Raw genomic sequence first — 19,627 nt, 5'->3', positions numbered from 1 at the left:
ACCAATATAAGTATATTGCCAACAGAGGAATTGTGATAGAGAACACATTTTGTCATCTTTTAGCCCATTAAGCCTTTAAGCAGTTTCTAAATGAAGTAAAAAGAGCACAGTTTATAAAAGGTAGACTCAGTTTAAAAATTTCTTTTGGGGTAGGTTATAATCTCACGTGATGCTAGTGGGTTATGTTTCTGATTCTCTCGCATCTTCCATGGTATTAGTAATAGTTGTTAATTGGTAGTAATGAATGTAATGCTTTTAGGAAAGCACTTGCCCCATCTGATCTAATTTATCGTCATTTTTAGCATTTATTGAGCAAATTAATCCTGTGGGAAAGAATTAAAGTCACAGAATGCAAACAAGCATTTTACACAGAGAGTTAAATTTTAGTAGAAATGTGACAACGTGTTTGGTTTTGTGATTGCCCTAATGCCTTAAGGTCTTCAAACTTTTTGCTTCTGGACCCCTTGAGCACTTACTTATAAGTTGACATATACAATTTTTTATCGTAAGATTAAAATAATTGAGAAGAATAGGACATTATAAATATTGATATGTAATAGTAAAACTCTAACATCACTCTTTTAAATCTATTCAGTGGAATTTAAGTACAGAGGTGTTTGATATCCACTATCAACCATTTAAAAAATAAATGAAATAGAATTTTTTGCTAATTTGATGATAAGCTACTAAGTGTTTTAAAAAATATCTTCTGGATTGAGTAATTAATACAGTTGTTATTTGTGCACAATTAAACTATCATAAATATATTACAGTTTTGATAAAGGTTTATTAAATACAAAATAATTTTATTGAAATACATTGCTTAATAAAGCGGAAGGAGGCAGGGTTGAGAATCTGGACGATGACTCCCTTGTAGTTATTGTACCTTCTGAAAAGTCCTCCCGTATCTTGGTACACACCCCAGTTTGCGGACTGTGCCTTAAGCGACTGGCCGCGCCTTCCACAGGAGCTTGTTACAGTTACTGCACAACATGGTTTAGTGACTGAGAGCAGGCACTCGAGAGGCAGACCATTTGGCCTTGACTTCCAGCTCTGAGTCCCAGCTCTGCCTGATACTAATTGCATAACTTGGGGAAATCTGCTTAACTGCAGTGTTCCTCTGTTTTCTCACCTGTAAAATGACGTTAACAGTTGTGTTGCCCAGGCGAAATGAAATACTTCTAACATGCTTAGAATAGTGTCTGACGTATGCAGGTTAGCTGTACAGTCAATTCTAGATAATCTTAAATTCTTTTGAGAATGTTATAGGTGTATCTTAAAGTGTCTGTGAGCGTTTCTCAGGCAGATTTAAATAATTTGAGGATTATCTATTGATACTTTGCTTACCTCTATCCTGGTTGATCAAATAATTTCCTAAATTTCATATAAAAAACTAGTAAAAATTTCGCCATGCATGTGTATGCGTACATATATTTGTGTGCTTGCCTATATCTATTTAAGCCTGTGAAGACTTAATGTCTGCCCATGATAGGGAAGTAAGTTATCTTTAGTCACAAATGCTTATTGAACACCCACTGTAAATGAAAGTTACATTTGGCAGACAAAGAAGCGAAAAACGTACTCTAAACCTTGCCCCTGCAAGAAACTTACAAGAGATATGAAGATTAATAGACCAATTTTGAAAATAACTTGAATTTATTCAAAAATAACAATCTCTCTGATTTGAAGAGAAGCAATGAATTCAGATTCACCAAGACAAGGAAGTGATATAGGTAACAGGAAAAGCAGAAAGTGTAGGAAGGAAAAGCAGTTGTTCATACCTTAAATTTGTAAATCAGTTAATAATGTAGCATCTAAGCAGAATCAAGGTATAGACATTGGAATTCAGGTTCTGAGTGTCTTTAAGTTTTGTTTCTAATAATTGCTATAAAACTCATTAAGTACAAGATGGTAACTGACTTCACTGCTAGAAATTTTTGCTAGCGCTCCCTGAACTGAACTCTGTTATGTTATTAGGAAACATAAGGATGCTCTTACTCCAGTGTATTTCTTTTATATATCCTGTTGAACAGAACCAGTAGTTTACCATTAAGATATTTTTCAAAATATACTGTTCTATTTATATTCATATTCATCTACTTTTTCCCTGGTACACGTTAATTGAATAGGAAAGAACTGGAAAATTGAGAACCTGGGCATGAACATTTTGTGAGACTGTGGGATGAGAGACAGGACAGTTTCTCTTGAGCTTTATATTAGGGATTTCTGCCTTTGTAGTTATACACACTGTTTAATCCAACAATTATCTCAAAAGTTTACAGTCCCTCCCCTCCAAAGTTATATGGCATTTTAAAATTTAAGTTAATCAGGAATAATTTTGTTGTGAAGGTTATTATACCTTTTAAAATAATTATCATACTTTCTACAATGTCACAGAACCAATGGAAATCATTGTTACATTCATGTAAAAATATTGCTTAAACAAAGTAGATCTTTTATTAGGCCATACATAAGTCAGGAAACTTCTTAGAGTATCACTTTCTTTGGACCTGGAAAAAAATATTACAAAATTTGATTTTAGCTCACATGGTTATTAAGAGCCCCTCAGTTTATGCTTAGATATATTTTACAGCAGTTCAATGTGGAATGAATTTTAATAATGAGAATCCTATTCTGATGTTTGGCTTTCATTATAAATTTTGAACTATCTTCCTAGGTTTAAAAAAAAAATGTCTAGTGGGTGAAATAAACTTTTGAAAAAGAAGTGGGTGTACTTTTCTCCTGTGTTTTAGGGGAAGGAATTTCTCAGTGCTTGTTCTGTTCTCTCATACATTCTTTCTGCCCTTATTCTATCCCACCCCAAGCCCTTGCCAGGACCATAAGAATTTCGCCCATTTAGGGATTCTTAGTCCTTTTTTTCAGCATACTGAACTTTTCGTCCATCCTTTACCTCTCTGTGTAAGCCTGTAGGAATTCTAAATGCCTTAGGCTCCAGTATTTCACTTCTGTGAAGGGCCTTTTTTGTACGTGATATTCTCTAACCCAAACATTCTCCAAGGTCCAGGCCCCATGAATCTGTAAATGCAAAAGGAAAACGATTTGGAATTCCTAAAAATATTATAGACTGTTTTAACTTGTGCCATTTTACGGACTTTCAAGCATATGTATGATTAAAACTAAGCCAACAGTGTTCCTCTAAAAGGTTTTTTAGAGAACCCTATAATGAATAGATGATTTGTTGTTAACTTATCAGTGAAGTTTGTATAAATGGATTCTTCTGTCCGAAGATTATTGTGTTCTCTTAGGTAAATAAATACTTTCTAAAGTATTTTATTATTTTTTTAAAACACTTTCAGTCTTTTCTACACAATTACTTTACTTAGTAATTCTTTACTCACCCTCTTTGGGAGTGTTATAAGGATAACTTAAGCTCTTTCTATGAATAAGTGGTTTCCTAATAAGCTTTTCTACTCTGCTAGTTTTACAAAATGAGCCAACAACTGCCACTTCCTCTAGGGTCTTAAGTGTGCTCTCTTACTACTAGTTAACACAGATAGTATATGGTTAATGGTTTTAACATGTCCCCCATCACTAGATTATAAACGCTTTGAAGGCAGGAGGCATGACTTGCTCAGCTCTGTATGCCCTATGGCACCAGCTTAGTGCCTTATATATGAGTACATAGTGAAATTTGTGATAAGTAGGAACTCAAAATATTATTTTTTTAAACAGATTTGGTTCATTTGACTTGTACATCTTCTAAAACAGCAAGAGAAGATTTGGAACCAGTTGTGCAGAAATTGTTTACTCCATATACCGAAACGGAGATAGGTAAGGACAATAATCAGTGATTCCTGATGGAAAGGTAATGTACCCGTTTTACTGTTCAGTATCTCACGCATGTTTCCGCAATTTGACTGAAATGTGATGTATTCAGCAACAATGCTTACGTGTTTTACTAGGATCTTGACACATTCTCATCCTAAAAATGGGAAAATATTCACTCTATAATGGTAAAGGAAAACTATACATCTCACACAATGTGTATAATTAAGTGCAAAAAAATACATTCGTATGTGCACAGACTCACGTGCATAGAAAAAAGGCTGCCAGGAAATCTCAATTTTGGTGGGATTATGGACAATTTTTTTTCCTTTTAATTTTCTTTATTTTACAGGTGTACAAAGAGTATGTATTTGTTTATCAGAAAAAAATTATCCTCACTTACAAAAAAAAGTTGGTTCAACTGAGAGAAGATTAAAATATTGACAAATATAGGAATCTTTCTTAACTAATAATTGTCTTTTAATGCATGGCATGCTAGCGATGTGATGAATGTTTAGCTCTCAAAATATACATGCCACTATGCTGCTTATTCACGGTGGAAAAATGCTTTCAACTGCAAGTTTTTCACCTTTTCTCCGCACACTATAAGGTGGCTGTTGTAGCTATGAATGGAGCAAATTGTAGTGTGTTTTGTATGCAAATGATCAAAGACTAGCCTGATGGATCTTCTTCATTTATATGAAGCGAGGGTGATTTTCATTATAAGATTTGCATGTCCACTTGAGTCTTGGCCAGTTTCCTCATTGATTCATGTATCTTCATTTTCTTTGGATGCTATGTTTGTCCAGGCAACCATTTATTTACTCCTACCTATTTTAGTTCATCCCCTATGTGTCTTATTTTTTTCTTAATGCAGAGATAGTGCATAGAGGAGCATTTATATTTACTTAAGAAAACAAACTGGTCTGTTCTCAAGAGCTAATATCAATATAATTAGTTACTTCTTGAGCTGCCTGAATAAAATCCTTCAATATGAAAATTGGGGGCCGGCCCGGTGACACAGCGGTTAAGTGCGCACGTTCCACTTTGGCGGCCCGGTGTTTGCCGGTTCAGATCGAGGGTGAGGACACGGCACCGCTTGGCAAAAAGCCGTGCTGTGGTGGGCGTCCCACATATAAAGTAGACGAAGATGGGCACAGATGTTAGCTCAGGGCCAGTCTTCCTCAGCGAAAAGAGGAGGATTGGCAGCAGTTAGCTCAGGGCTAATCATCCTCAAAAAGGAAAAAAGAAAGTTTACTTCACTTTAGTTTGGAATTTAATTTGTTCCATATTTACATAATTTTCTTCATTGGAAAATGTTTGGATTATTGTTAAACATTTGATTGCAAAGTTATGGTACATGATAATATTCCTAAACCTAATGTGGTATCATAGTTTTATACTTGGCTTTAATTACCATATAAAAATTCTGAATTCCTTCTTTATTTCTGAAATTTTTCATAATTTTTTTGTTGTAGTTTTATTGTGTGGTCGTCCCAAATGATACACTAAATTTGAACCTTGTATCATTGCTCTTTACTTTTTAAATGCTTTTAATTTTCTTTCTTAAAAAATCAAGCTGGGAGAAATTACATGTTCATTACCTAGCATTCTCTAGCCATTTTAGGTTTTTAAACATTAATCTTAATGGTTAAAGTGATCCCTTTTTGAAATGATGTATTGTTTAGAAGCCGAGCGAAATTCTTTAGTAAGAACTATGCTCAGAGGGGTCCTCAGGTGCACCGAGGCACTGAAAAGCTAGTTTTCACTGACACATAGGCCTTTTTATCATCAGGATGAGGTAGTGGTCATATTTTAATTAAAATGTCAGAACAAATACTGTTGGAGTTATTGAAAATGAATCACCAGATAAAGTGAGCACTGGGCCATGGCAGGTCAAAGAGGCAAAGTCACCTGGAGAAGAGAACTCAATTCATTTTCCTGCCTAAATGAGGAAGAAGGAACTTTATGAGCAGTATGAACTTTTAATACATTAAAGCACATTCTTCTCTGTAGCAAAAGCCCCTATTTGCACAGGTTGGTGGCTTTTATTATTATGTTTTAGTTATTTAACAATATAAAACTTTATGCTTTAGAGCATTGCAAATATTTTGTTTTAAAACTTGTGCCAAAGGAATAGCATTTGAGTTTATTTTCTTTTTCTTTGTGAGTTCTGTGTTCTGAGTAATGCTGTGTTTCATAAGCCTTTGTGAAAGTCAGCATAGTCACCTTGCAAGGAAGGTTATTTATTGTAAAAGATAGTGGTCTCTTCTCAAATACGGTACTTCTTTGCTAATGTTATGTAAGAAATTTCTGTAGGGTTGTGAAGATATTCCCTCTGTTCTCTCTCTCTCTTATTTTTCATGTTTAGGGCATCAGCCAAGCTCTTGACGTTTGCACTGTCTTAAGAAGCAGTTGTACTAATACTTCCAAGAACCCTACCTCCCATGCTCCTTTAAGAGCATCAAAGATCTCTAAACCTTTTCCTACTTCCTACTCCAAAGCAATTTCAGATATTTTATGCTTCATGAACCTGATTCTGCAGGTGAGAAAGTTAGGTGATTGCTCACTATTCGTATGTGCATAATTATTCCAGACTCCAGAATATCCTTCAAAGCACTGAGTGAGCAGTATGTTCTAGTATGTTCTAGTCTCCCTTACCAGTTCTACCGAACTGTCCTCAGTGGTTTCTTATTTTACGCAGGAAATTGAGATTTTCAGTACTAAGTGAAGCAAGAGTTTCTTTAGTGCTATATCTTGAAATGTCTACAACAGAGTGTCATCACTGCACCATCTTCTCTCTTTTTCCCGCCGTTGTGCACGGTATGTGGAGTTGTCTCATTCCATCTCATTCATTTCCTGTCTCAAAAAAGCAGCACTGCCTAAAAATAGAAATTCCCCTTATAGGTGTTATTTTAAAGTCAGTGGCTGGTAAGGGTGTTAAGTAATTGTTGGGCTGAGAAGTCAAATGCCTTAGTTCCTTTATGTGTTTGTTGTGTCCAGACTAGGTCATGGCTGTGACAGTCTCCTACTCTCTTTATGTCATTCTACTCTGCTATGGTACTAAAGTAGTTTATTCTCTCCCTAAACGTGGCGTGCAACTATAGACACGCAGCTATAGAGCAACTATATTGGTTTCATTTGGTAGCCATTGTTGATTTTCTTCTGCCTGCCTTATTTTGTGCTTCCCCTAGTTTAATTTGCTTAAGATCTTATTCTAAATTACCTATTATTTGTTTAGTCCTCTGCACTAATTGAATGAAATGAGCTATTACAGAAAACCGTTTCTACTTCTGGCCAAGTAATATATTCCTAGCAAAACCTCGGTAACTTTAATATTTTTTTTGACAATTGTGCACTTCATAACATGTTATTTTTCTACCCATCCCTCTGCCTTCAAACTGACCTCAAAGAAAGATGAAGCAATTGCGTGTCTCTTTGAGAGTTTTAAGGTCAAAGCCTGGTAACTCCCTTGTATCTGGAGCTTTATCTTCAGCCTATGTCAACTTTTGATCTTCCTCGTGGTTTCTTTTCAAAGCTTCAAGCTCTATGAAATTTATTTCCCATAATCTATTGAATTATTCATTTTCCTCAACTTTTATTGAGTGAAAGCCCTCCTCTGAACTGGAATACAAGGTAAACTCTCTTAGTATACGTTTAGAAATGGACTGGGCAATATTAAAGGACTTCCAAACTTTAGCCCGCTTTTCTGCAATCCTCCCCCAATCTGGTGTCACAAATCACGAGTGCTGTGTTTAAGTATCTTCCTGTAAGATTTAGTGAAACTAAATTCACCAATAAATATAGTAAAAGCCATATGGTTTTGGCTGTGAAATATGAGTTCCTTGTGTTCCTTTATTTTGTCAATAAATAGGTTTTGCCACCTATTATGTGCTTACATGAAGTTAGTACTACCTTAGACTCATAGATCTTAGCATTAGAAAGGGGCATCTTAAGGGATCACTTCTTCCATTCAGATTTTCTTCATTCTATCATGCTATTAATTATGGATTATTCAGGATGGACTAGAAAAATAACATATTTGGAATTCTCTTAGTGGCGATATTTTATTTTATTTTATTTTATTTTATTTTTTATTTATTTACTTTTTTGAGGAAGATTAGCCCTGAGCTAACATCTGCCGCCAATCCTCCTCTTTTTGCTGAGGAAGCCTGGCCCTGAGCTAATATCCGTGCCCATCTTCCTCTGCTTTATATGTGGGACACCTACCACAGCATGGCTTGCCAAGTGGTACCATGTCCGCATCTGGGATCTGAACCAGTGAACCCAGGGCCTCCAAAGTGTAATGTGTGAACTTAACTGCTGCACCACTGGGCCGGCCCCTAGATATTTTAAATTAAATGTAATAAAATCCTATTTATCCTGAATTGGGGAATGGGGCATTCTTGTTATATGAATACTGCAATTAGCTGAGAATTCTCTACCTTGATTACCAATTTAACACTAAGTTAATTAACTAGATAATTATGCCTTTAGCATTTTCTTTATGATTCACAAGATGCCTCATGTTCTTGGATAATTTTCATATACATTTGTTATTATCATCGTACAGAATTTGAATTTTTGTTCAGATTCAGGCTAAAGAAAACACTGTAGTCAATAAATATATTAACAGCAATGTTTTGTTTTCAACCAAAGAAGATTTAATTATAACATTTCTAGGGAAGAAAGGCAGAGAAATAATTATTAAGATAGCTAGGAATAGGCTTTAAGTATTGAGGTTTAATAAGGTTGGACCTTTTAATAAGCACATCATATTTTGCTTATACCTGAAAACAGGATTAAAATCAATTCAGAAATTATTCCTTGAGCATCTGTTGTGTGCTAGACCCTGTATTAGGAAACATAAAAAAGCAAGAGAGTAAGGACTAAGTCTACTTCCTCCATGTAGCCCCTGCTCTTAGCCCAATGGCTAACATATACAATAGACGCTTGCCGTTAGATGAGAGAATGTGTGCTCGAAACAACTTGCTGTCTCACAAGCTTATTTTTGTTATTTGTTCGTTGATTGCCATTACTTTCGTGATCCAGTAGAACAAAGTGTTAATGAGTTAGAACATCAAAGTTTTAATCCTGTATATACTATTTTTTAATAACAGCTTTATTGAGATATAATTCATATACCATACAGTTGACTCATTTAAAGTATAAAATTCAGTTTTTAATATGTTCACAGAATTGTTCAAACATAACCACAGTTAACTTTAGAATATTTCCATCACCCCCGAAAGAAACCCCATACCCATTAGCAGCCATCCTCCACTTAGTCCCATTTCCTCCCAGCCCTAGGTAACCACTAGTCTACTTCCCATCTCTATGGATTTGTCTATTCTGGACATCTCATAATCCTGTATATAGCATTGCTTACTATATAATTTTTCAAGTTGGTTGTCCATGTGAAACATAAAATCAATTTATCTTCTCACTTCATAGGCATAATTTAAGGAGGAATGTGATCATAAGCACTTTGATACTGGTAAGGAGAAATAATAGAAATCTAAGGGAACACGATTGGAGTTAAATCTAAGTAACTTACTAATAAAGTAATTTTTAAAATCTAACTTGTCTTAGGTTGAAAAGCCATTATTGCTTGAACTGTCATACACATGTATTAGAGTGTGTGGATACAGATTTACTGTTGTTTACATACAAAGCTCTGATTTACTACAATATATATATATAGTCAGGGCTTTGTTAATAATTGGCTGCATATTGTAGTAATTGACAGGCATACTGTGCTCTAGATGTAAGTAAAAGTTATCTCTACATTTAGAAAATGAAGAAGTTGAAAAGCCAAGACTTCTGTGGGCCCTTTACTTCAATATGAGAGACTCTTCAGACATCAGCAGGAGCTCTTACAATGATTTGCCATCCAACGTTTACGTCTGCTCTGGCCCAGACTGCAGTTTAGGAAGTGATAATGCAGTCAAACAGGTAAGGCTGTTGGTGTTTCTCATTTTTGTGTTACAAAGTTGGTGTGGCAGGGAAAGTGAATTGGTTTTTCCTCTGGGAGATGAGAAAAGAGACTAGAAAAGCATCTCTCTCGTTTAATACCATTTCTGCAACTTGCCCCTAAACTTTTTTCCGTGAACGACAAAGCTACTTTAAATATAATTTAAATAAAGTATTGTTATTTTCACATTCTTGAATATAATGATGAATTATGAGAGATCACTTATGAGTTCCATTGTGGGAAAAAGGATGGAAGATGTTAGAAATACATATTCAGAAAAATGAAGTTATAATACCAGTATTTTAAAGAAACATTGCTTCTAATTTAAACTGTTGGCCTATCAATATATTATTCTGAAATACACAAACCTGTTTTTCTGTTAACCTGAGTCATTTCAGTACCTAGTAAGGCATACAAAATGTAATTTTTAAATGGTTTTGAGGTGTTTTCTTCTCTTGGATAAGAAAATGTAAGTTAGAGTTTTTCACAATTAACATGATCCCTTTAATGTTTTGACACAAGCCAGTGTCCCAGGAGCTACTATCATAGCTGCCGACGAGTGTGTTGAATCAAGGGGGAATTGTGTGGCGGCACTCCTAGTCAAAGCTATGAAGAGGGACAGGGCAGGCTGACACAAGCTGCGAAAAGTGAACAATGATTCCATTATGCTGAAGATCCATATACGTATACAAATACACTTCTCTGCACTTGATAGGAAGAGAAGAGCAAAAAATATCATTTTTTTGAGGCACAAGTCGAGATTTTTCACAGATATAGTTGGCACATCTGTCTATTGAATCAATAAATGGATATTTTAACATTGTTTTAAGACCTCAGATGGAAGTTTCATTCCCACTACTGGCAGGAATCTTACAGGAGCAAATTGTCCTCATTGAGCCTTTGATCTAATTTTTAGTCATAGCAGCAAGGCCATGACCCATACATTTACAGTTTTTTGCCAGATTCTCTTATTTCTCATCTTTGGAGTCTAACAGTCATCCTGGAGAATCATATTCAGCCAGTTATAACAAACAAAAGCAGAAAGTCACATCGCTCGTCCATCATTCATTCTCTTAATTTTATAGGAACCCAAGGTGGTTCAAGCTCTACATTTATGGCTTAGGGCCAGCCCTGATGGCCTAGTGGTTTAGTTTAACTTGCTCGGCTTCGGCGGCCCAGGTTTGGTTCCTGGGCATGGACCTACAACACTCCTCTGTCAGTGGCCATGCTGTCATGGTGGCTCATGTACAAAAAGAGGAAGATTGGCAACAGATGTTAGTTCAGGGCGAATCTTCCTCAGCAAAAGGAAGAAGTTTGGCAATAGGTGTTAGCTCAGGGCAAATCTTCCTCAGCAAAAAAAAAAGAAAATAAAAAGAATATTGTTAAACAACTCAAAAAAAAAGATTTACATTTATGGCTTAAAGTGACCAGCCCATTTTTGCTTTGATGTTCCATTTTTTTTCCAAGCAGAAATTGCCACCAAGTTTTCAGCTAGGTAACTTAGGTCATTTTTATTCCTGAGTGAAGTTTAATATTTTTTAACCAAAATGGAAGTCCTTTTAAATAAGGACTTATTTTACAAGTGCTAATGCAATCTAAACTGCAAGCTAAAAGGTTATAATTAAAGGGTAATTTTTTCATGAGATAATTTGCTTTAGGAGTATAGTTGTCACGGTAGAAAACAGTATAATGCTGTTTTGGGTACTAATTATTATATACTATTAAATATAAGTAGTTTTAAATTTGTTATATAACTTTTAACCTCACATCAGTTTGGGGAGAAATATTATAATGCCTACTTTAAAGGGCATAAATAATAATATTTACAAATAGCCAGTTTATTCAAATAAACTGTATTCTGATCCCAGTATATCATCCTGTGTTCATTCTAATCACTAATTGATGACTTCTGTTTTCCAAATTGTCTATAAAAGCTCTTAGAACATCACCTAGGCTTTGTCTGTGTAGAAAACATAAGCACCTACAGATTTCTTTTTTTAGAAAAAAATGCCTCATTTTACGAGTTAGCAAGTTTACATCTGCTTTTCTTAGTTGGAAATGTATAGACGTTGAATAACATAGACCTGTCCCCTTGTGTTCCTCTGGAACTATTTGTGATTTGAAGACATACTGAAAATATAAAGTGATCTGTGTTTAATACTCACAACTGGAAGTTGTGTGCAGGAGCACACCATGACCTTCCCTGTTATCACCACAAGGATGCCAGTCTAAGTGATAGTTGCAATTCTTTCTGTGACTTGCTAGTTTATGTTGCTTCAGTTTTTGTCTGAACCTGACATACAACATCTCTTTTCTTAACACAGGTAGTGTCTCATTTACCCACACATACTGATGAACAGATTGGTCTATAGTCTCTTTCTCCCAAGACATTAATAGCTCACTCCTCCTTCAGGAGCCCCCCTCCCCTAGGGGCTGCCACTACCGTGGGAGCAAGAAGAGTTCAATAGTGCTGTACTCTTTGTATTATACTTCAGGCATAAAATGGGTTAAATTGGCTGATATGGGCTGGGCTGGCAACTTCCCCACCACTTAGAATGCTTTTATGGACAGATTAGCACCTGGCTTGTGAGTTTTGGTACATAATTTGTGAGGTGAAGACTAGCTTTATAGGTCATATGAACTATCAAGTTACTCACATATTGCAGTATCATTTGCTTTCTCATGCCATTGAAAGAGAGGGCAATTTTATGTGTCACATTTTCTAAAGCTCCCATTCACTGAGCATTTCTGTGTGCCAGGCACTATCCTAAGCATCTCACATATATTATCTTATTTGGTCTTCACAACAACCCTATGAGGCAAATATCTGTGACATCCCCGTTTTACAGATGAAGAAGCTAAGGCCCAAAGGGGCTAAATAACTTGTCCAAAGGTCACACACCCAGTAAGTTTTTGAGCCGGGATTTAACCTCAAGTCTGTTGGACTCCAGTGCTCATACACTCATCTAGTGAGCTGTGCTACTTTCATCTTGTTAATGTAGACGCATCCTAAATGCGTTGAACTGCTAGATTGACAAAATATTTCTTTTTGTTTTGTGTAGATATATGTTAAATCAACAGGAATATCTTAAATAACTCAGCTTGTCCTCTACTTCCCAATATAAGGAAACCAAGTAACAATATGAAACTCTTGACCCTGTAAACTAATTTCTGGCGTAAAGGGCAGGGAGGATTAAAAATTGACAGTTTACTACTCTGAACTGACCGCTTTATGACAATTCTCAGAACTGGGGCTGAGTTGACAAATGAAATGCAGCCGACCAAGGAGCCTTAGGTCAACCTTCTGGAACATGGCAGTTGTCCCCAAAAGGTTCCAGCAGTTAGAGAGAGGAGAGACTTGGGCAGAGCTGGAGGCTGACTGTAGGAAATTGACGTCAGCGAGGGCCAGTGCCAGACAGGCTGAAGGCGAGAGTTCCACAAGCAGGTGGAGCACGAATAAGGGTAGTGCGGCAGCCTGCACTTGGGTGGCAGTCTCAGGAGACATCGTTCGTGACAGGGATATATGGAAACAGATCAAGTGGGATCCAGTCACAGGGACTGGGGTTCAGGGGCAAATCTACAGGGAGGTGGCAAAAGGGAGACAAGGGGTGAGACATAGAGGAACTGAAGTAAAAGTACTAGTATTGACGATAATAGTTATTATTATTATATTTATATTCAACATTTGTATAATATACAGTTTTTAAAGTTCTCCCATTCATTAAAAATATATATATTGAGATTCTACTGCACGCCAAGCACTAAGATCCAGAATTGACTAAAACCCAGTTGCGATCATCCCTGGAGGAGCGCTGTCTGGTAGAGGAGAAGAACATGTGAACCAATGACAGTGCAGGGCAGTAGACGCGATAACAGAATAATAGCCAAAGTCCAGAAGTAATACAGAGGAATCCTGAGCTCTACCCAGGAGTCAGAGAACCTTACAAGAGGGATATAAAAGATGAGTAGTGGTTCCTCATCTAAATGGAAACATTCTAGGCGCTATAGCATCTGCAGCAGTCCAGGATGTCAACATCATGGTGTGTTGAAGAAAGTACAAATAAACAAGTATTAGTGAAGCAGGAAGTTTGAGAGGTGGAGATGGAATGAAGGACAAGATGGTAAGACTGGAGAGGGTAGGCCTGCTGGGTTTTGGATGTCATAGTGGGGATCTTGGATTTTTATCCTGTTGGGAGTGGGGAGTCATTGCAGAGTTTTAAGCCAGAAAGTGGCATAAACAGAATTTCATTTTCCATAGATGGCTCTCCGGGCAGCATGGAGATGGATTACATAGGGAGCCCTTGAGGCAAGGTGGCCAGTCCAGTTCTGAGACGTTGCAGTTGCCTGGGGGAAAGATTGTGGGTGCCTGGGCTGTGTCTGTAGGGAAGGACCAGATGGAGGCAAGAACTAGGAGATAAAATTGATGGGATTTGGTGATTGAACGCAAGCAGCGAGTGAAGGGGAGGGAGAACTTCTACAGACAAACAAGATAGAGATAAAAGACAAAAAAGACCATTAGAGGAACTGAAGCATGAGGTAGAGGCTCCGCCTGACCTCAGTCCTGCTTCTAAGGCTATGTCTCCAGCAACGACATGCGGTGAGTTCCCAAGGTGGAAAGCAAAGCAAGCGTCTCAAATATTTAATTTCAAAATATCCATAATAAAATGGCATGTCCAAAAATGCACCCTTGGCCTGTACTCAAGAGGGGAAAAAAGCTGTTTTTCTCTCCCTGTCCCTTCTTTTGACTCCACATCAAAGCTCAAAAGTTTGTTTACTACCCCTCCACCCACTCCCAAAGAATATCAGTTTTAATCACCTGATGCAGCAGTCTACCAACCGTAGATGGCCAAATGGTAAATCGTTTAAATTTTGCAGCCCACGTGGTCTCTGTTGCACCTATTCAACTCTGCCATTGCAGGGCAAAAGCAGCCATAGACAATAGATAGATGAATGAACGTGACTGTGTTCCAATAAAACTTTATTTACAATAACACGCGGCAGGCTGGATTTGGCCTATGGGCCGTAGTTGTCAGCTCCAGGCCTAGAGGATGACCTTGTGTGTATGTCAGGAAGAAGGGTTGAAGTGGTACAGAAATCATTATAGCCTTTAAAACAAGCCTGTATCTTAAAACCCTGTAATGACTTTCATTTACCAATAAGAGTGTAAGCTCCTTAGCATGGCAGGGACCCTTATCTAACAATGAGCTGTATTCATCTCAATAAAAGCAGTAAAATGTTTAGAATAGAATAACAGTGCTAATTGCCACATTTACTTTCTTGTGTGTGTGTGCATTTGTCGTTGTTAATGAAGGTCACATTTACTTTCTTATTCTCTTACTCTGCCAGACTACACTCACTTAAATCTTGACATTTTAACTTATGTTATTATTAATAACAATGATAACAGCTGCCATATATAGAGGCTTACTCTCTGCCATTTTATAGACAAGGAAAGCAAGGCTCGGAAGTTGAGTAAGCATTCCCCAAATCATATTGCTGTTAAGTGACAGAGCCAGCGTTTGCGCATGGCTGTCTACTCAGAGTCGGTGATCTTGAACACTGTGCTATACTTCTTAAAGCCCAGGGGGAAAAAAATTATACTAGAAGAACAAATAGTTGAGCAAAAATGAAGAATTTTCTTGATTTGAACAATGACTTGTTAAAATTATTATATGCCAAATTGTACAGAAAGACTATTAAGGGAAATTGTATTTCTATTGACATGTAGAATGAATGTCCTTAAATTCTCAACTATCTCAACATTTGATAAAGACTCTAATCAAGTACTGATATACTTGAAGGATGGACCTGAAGGTGTGTAAAGAATTAGAAGGAAAAAACTCAGGGAATTCTGAAAGCAGATTTTTAGAATGTCTTATATACTGGGTAAGGTTATATAACTTAAAGAAATTTTTGAGTTGATAGTTTATTCTTTTTAATACTGCCAGAAAGCCACGTACATTTTACACTGATGTCCAAAAACTATTGTGTCCTTTCTTCTCTGGCCAGGCTGAAACCCTTTTCCACCAAATCTGCCCCAATGAAGACTTCTGTCCACCACCACCAAATCCTGAAGACATTATCCTTGATGGAGACAGTGTGCAACCAGAGGCTTCAGAATCCAGTGCCATACCAGAGGCCAATTCAGAGACTCCCAGGGAAAGTGCAAACCTGGGAAACCCAGAGGAGCCCTCTGAATAATGGATATGCACCAAACTGGATACCCCACTTTGGAAATTCCTTCTGGCCTCAGAGTCTTCTTGTTGGAAGTACTGTTTGAAAAATGTTAGAAAGCAGCAGCCAGTTGACATGCAGAATTACCAAGAGAAACAGGTCATAGAAATCCAAAAGGGGGTTTTTCTTGAAGAGGACATTCCAAGAACACAGAACACTTGTAAAGCACATTGACTTGCTTGCTTTAAGATACCAAACCTGTGGAATTAGCAGATAAAAATTATAAATGGATTGATTCCCAAGAATATAGCTATGGATATGAAAGTGATCCTATGCATCGTTAATAATTCTGTGGTATTAGGACAGCTTTTGCTTGCCACTTTGGATCTTTGTTTGAAAGCCACATCTTCAGAATCAGCTCATATATTTCCTCTGGTTATTTGAATTATATTGTCTTTGTGGGTATGAGTATCATGACACAAATGACAAAAGCATATTAAGTATAGTTGAGAAAAATTAAACTATCGTGATCCAGGCAGGAGCCTATGTTTGGAATAGAGGTTTGTTTTGTTTTCTATCTTGAGAAGTATTGAAAATTCTAATATTAAAGTAGACATTTTTACAAAGAAATCGTGAGTCCACTACTCAGTGTTTTTTTAATGTTAGCAGTGATATTTGTATGTGAATCATTTACACACTAGGAGAGCTCAGTACTGAAGAAATGGAAGGAAAGACTTGGATAGGCTTATCAGTATTTGGAAATTCTGTCTAGTCAAGAAACTGGAGCACTAGCCTAATCGACTATGGACCTAATTTAGTCCTAGCTGTGCTACTGACATTAGGCAAATTGTTTAATTTCTGGGCCTTGGTTCCTCCATATGTAAGGTGGAAATAGTAATACTCTGTCTACTGTGCAAATGATTTTGAAGATAAATGCAGTGCCATCTTTAGAATGGTTTTTCTGGAAGAAAAGATGTTTCAGAATTTTCCCCTTAACTTGGAAGTGAATTTCAGAAATCTCCTGCAGCAAATACTTGTTTGCTGTCAACTCCCCCAACACAATAGATGAGTGTTTTTATTGTATTAAGCTTTTAAAATAAAAATCTATTTCCTAAATTAGTATTTTATAGTCTTATACATTAGTAAGCATAGTAAAATGTAGAATTGTGGTTTTGAATCTTAATAAGGAAAACACTCTCTAAGTTCTTCATATTCCTTTTCTGGTAGGTAAACCTGAAACCATCAAGGACTCTGATAGAGTATGACAACTGGTAAGCCCTCATATGCACTTAACATAAAAATGTTCAGGCTGTACATAGGCAGCAAATCTAGTTACAGTGACAGTGCCTATATTAAAATTTTTCCAAATGCCAAGCTCTGATGGTTTACTTTTTTTGAGCAATAGTTTGGACTTAATAACTTACTTCAATAAATAAATACATGAAAAGTTTGTTGCCGTGCAGTCTGGCCTATATCGCTGATCAAGGAGCCATGGCTACCATGGAAGCACATAGCTCTTCCACGCTGTAGCTGCAGCGCAGCTCTGACCTCTCCAGATTTCTGCGCAGATCTTAAAGGAAGCTAGCTCTGTTGGCTCACAGACTCATGGGAAATGGAAAGAACCAAGGAATGTAGCTTTTGCCTCACCTTTCCAGACCCCTGCAGATATAGCTCAATCTAGATGAAAGGAAAACCTCCCCAGCCTCTCAGGCTATTCCTAACCCCTCTGCCCATTGTACAGCCCCTCTCCTGTCTCTTTCGTCCCCTTTCCCTCTCTTCCCCTTTTATAATGTTATACAAATCAGGGACAGTAAATCACATTAAAACCTACTTTGATATATGAATTCAGACCTTGCTTAAGTCAAATCATGTTTCCTAAAACCCAACTGTGGCATGCACTAAATGCACAATACATGCCTATAAGCACCGGCTATTGGCCCTGCCCCTCAATACCAGCAATATAAAAGGTTCCACTATATGAGAGTATTGAGTCTGAATACAATTGCAATTAAGTTGCACAAATTAAGATATTATATTTTGTTATAGTCTTAGAATTAAGGCCTCTCTGAATGCATCATGCACATTTGTGTAAACAGCTAATCAGGGTAGGCCCAGAATAGCTAGAAAAGTTCTGACAGCTTTACTGCAGCTATCTCTGTGTAGAACAATGAAGGGGATATTCTGTGGTCTCATGGCCCAACCCATATTGTACCCTATTTCATCCGTTAGCTAGCACCAGAATCTCTCTTCCAGGTTATTTATTAAATACTGTTGAAACGTTTAAAAGCTCCTCAATATGGTTAGTGATAATTAAGATACAACTGTTAAAAACATTGTGTTAGAGAACTTTAGATATTTCCTGTTGCCTCAGAATGTAATAGAAATTATTCTAAGAGCTTTCTTTCTAGCTATCTTAATTACTGCAAATAAATAATTTGTTTTCATAGTTTTAAGATGAAAAAAAACTTTTTGTTTTGTAAGACTGTAAGCCTGAAGTCATATGAATAAAAATAATACGTTGTAGGTGATGCAGAAATTTCAGTAGCTAATTTAAAATTTTGGAAATTGCTATTATCAAAGAATTTTGATTCGTGTGTTTAAAATGTTTAGTTATGCATGCTTCTTATTAACCAAAAATGATAATGCCATTGAGTTTAGAGATCAATATGAAAACCAATTACTAACCCTATGTTGATACTGTATTTTTGTCTAGTTGGTATGCCTGCCCAGGAAAACATATATATATATTATAAACATATATATTTTTATAGGAAAGCTGAGTTATAATTTTTCCCTATCTCCTATGATGTTTAGTTGCCCATAGTAAAATAGCATGTTAACGGTTAACTTCTAGAACGGTAGTTTCTGAGATTGGCAGCCTTTTGTCTAAAATAATGGCCATGCTAATGATTAACTTCTGATACATCTGTCGTTCCCAAGAAGGCAGCCCTTTGTCTAAAGTCCTTAAGACTTCAAAAAAATTTGTTGAAATTTGATTGCTAAGTAGTAGTGATCCTTTAAAGCAGGAATTAAACAATTTTCATACAAATAAGTTATTTACTGCTATTGGTATCAAATAATTTCTTTTCTGCTCTTGGTTAATTTTCTTATATGCATTTCAAAAAGCATGAATACATGATTTATAATTTGCACACTGTAACGGTAATTTTTTCAGAGGAAATAAAGTCTGTTTTCAGTGCCTTTCAGGTGTGATGTCCTATTTTCTTAATATTAAAATCTTATATATGTGCCAAGAAAATAAAGATTGCCTTGGAACTGATTTATTTGTTGATATCAGTCTGTCATTTAAGTACTTAGTTAATTGTCCAGCTGTATACTTGGTTTTGTTTCTAGGCATCTGTCAACTGTGAGAGGTTTGTAAGAAAGGCAATCAAATGATACACGAATATGATTTACTTAGCGAACTGTTGCAGATGCCAGCATCAGACCTCATTCTGTTTGAAATCAGTGCTGTGAGGCGTGGGCTATGGCTTTGCAGTACATTGATTGCCTACAAACTGTTTTCACATCTCACTTAGTGTATGAGAATCTGAAATGTTTTTCATATTTACTTGGCGAATGAAAACTTGAAATGTTTTTCTCTGTGGTAGTTGGGTCCCCAACTGCTTACTTGCAACAGACAAGAGACTACTGATGTTCTTTTTATGCAGACATCATTCGTTGAACTATGAT

General features: G+C 36.5%; 1 protein-coding gene across 2 annotated transcripts in view; it reads left to right on the top strand.

Moving 5' to 3' along the window:
* The window catches only part of CHM (CHM Rab escort protein), a 155,358-nt gene extending 136,144 nt beyond the window's left edge, over nucleotides 1-19,214 (top strand). The window contains exons 13-15 of one of the 2 annotated variants that reach the window (XM_014827907.3): nucleotides 3,694-3,792; nucleotides 9,581-9,741; nucleotides 15,770-19,214. In XM_014827907.3, the coding sequence (XP_014683393.1) occupies nucleotides 3,694-3,792; nucleotides 9,581-9,741; nucleotides 15,770-15,961 (452 nt within the window). In that variant the 3' untranslated portion in view covers nucleotides 15,962-19,214. The remainder of the gene's footprint in view (nucleotides 1-3,693; nucleotides 3,793-9,580; nucleotides 9,742-15,769) is intronic. The other variant, XM_070502261.1, reaches the window with a different exon arrangement.
* The last annotated feature ends 413 nt before the right edge of the window (nucleotides 19,215-19,627 follow it).

This window comes from Equus asinus, chromosome X, assembly GCF_041296235.1.
Source record: "Equus asinus isolate D_3611 breed Donkey chromosome X, EquAss-T2T_v2, whole genome shotgun sequence".
Classification (NCBI taxonomy): Eukaryota; Metazoa; Chordata; class Mammalia; order Perissodactyla; family Equidae; genus Equus; species Equus asinus.
Note: the sequence above shows the minus strand (reverse complement) of the source record. Positions and strands in the feature narration are given on the sequence as shown.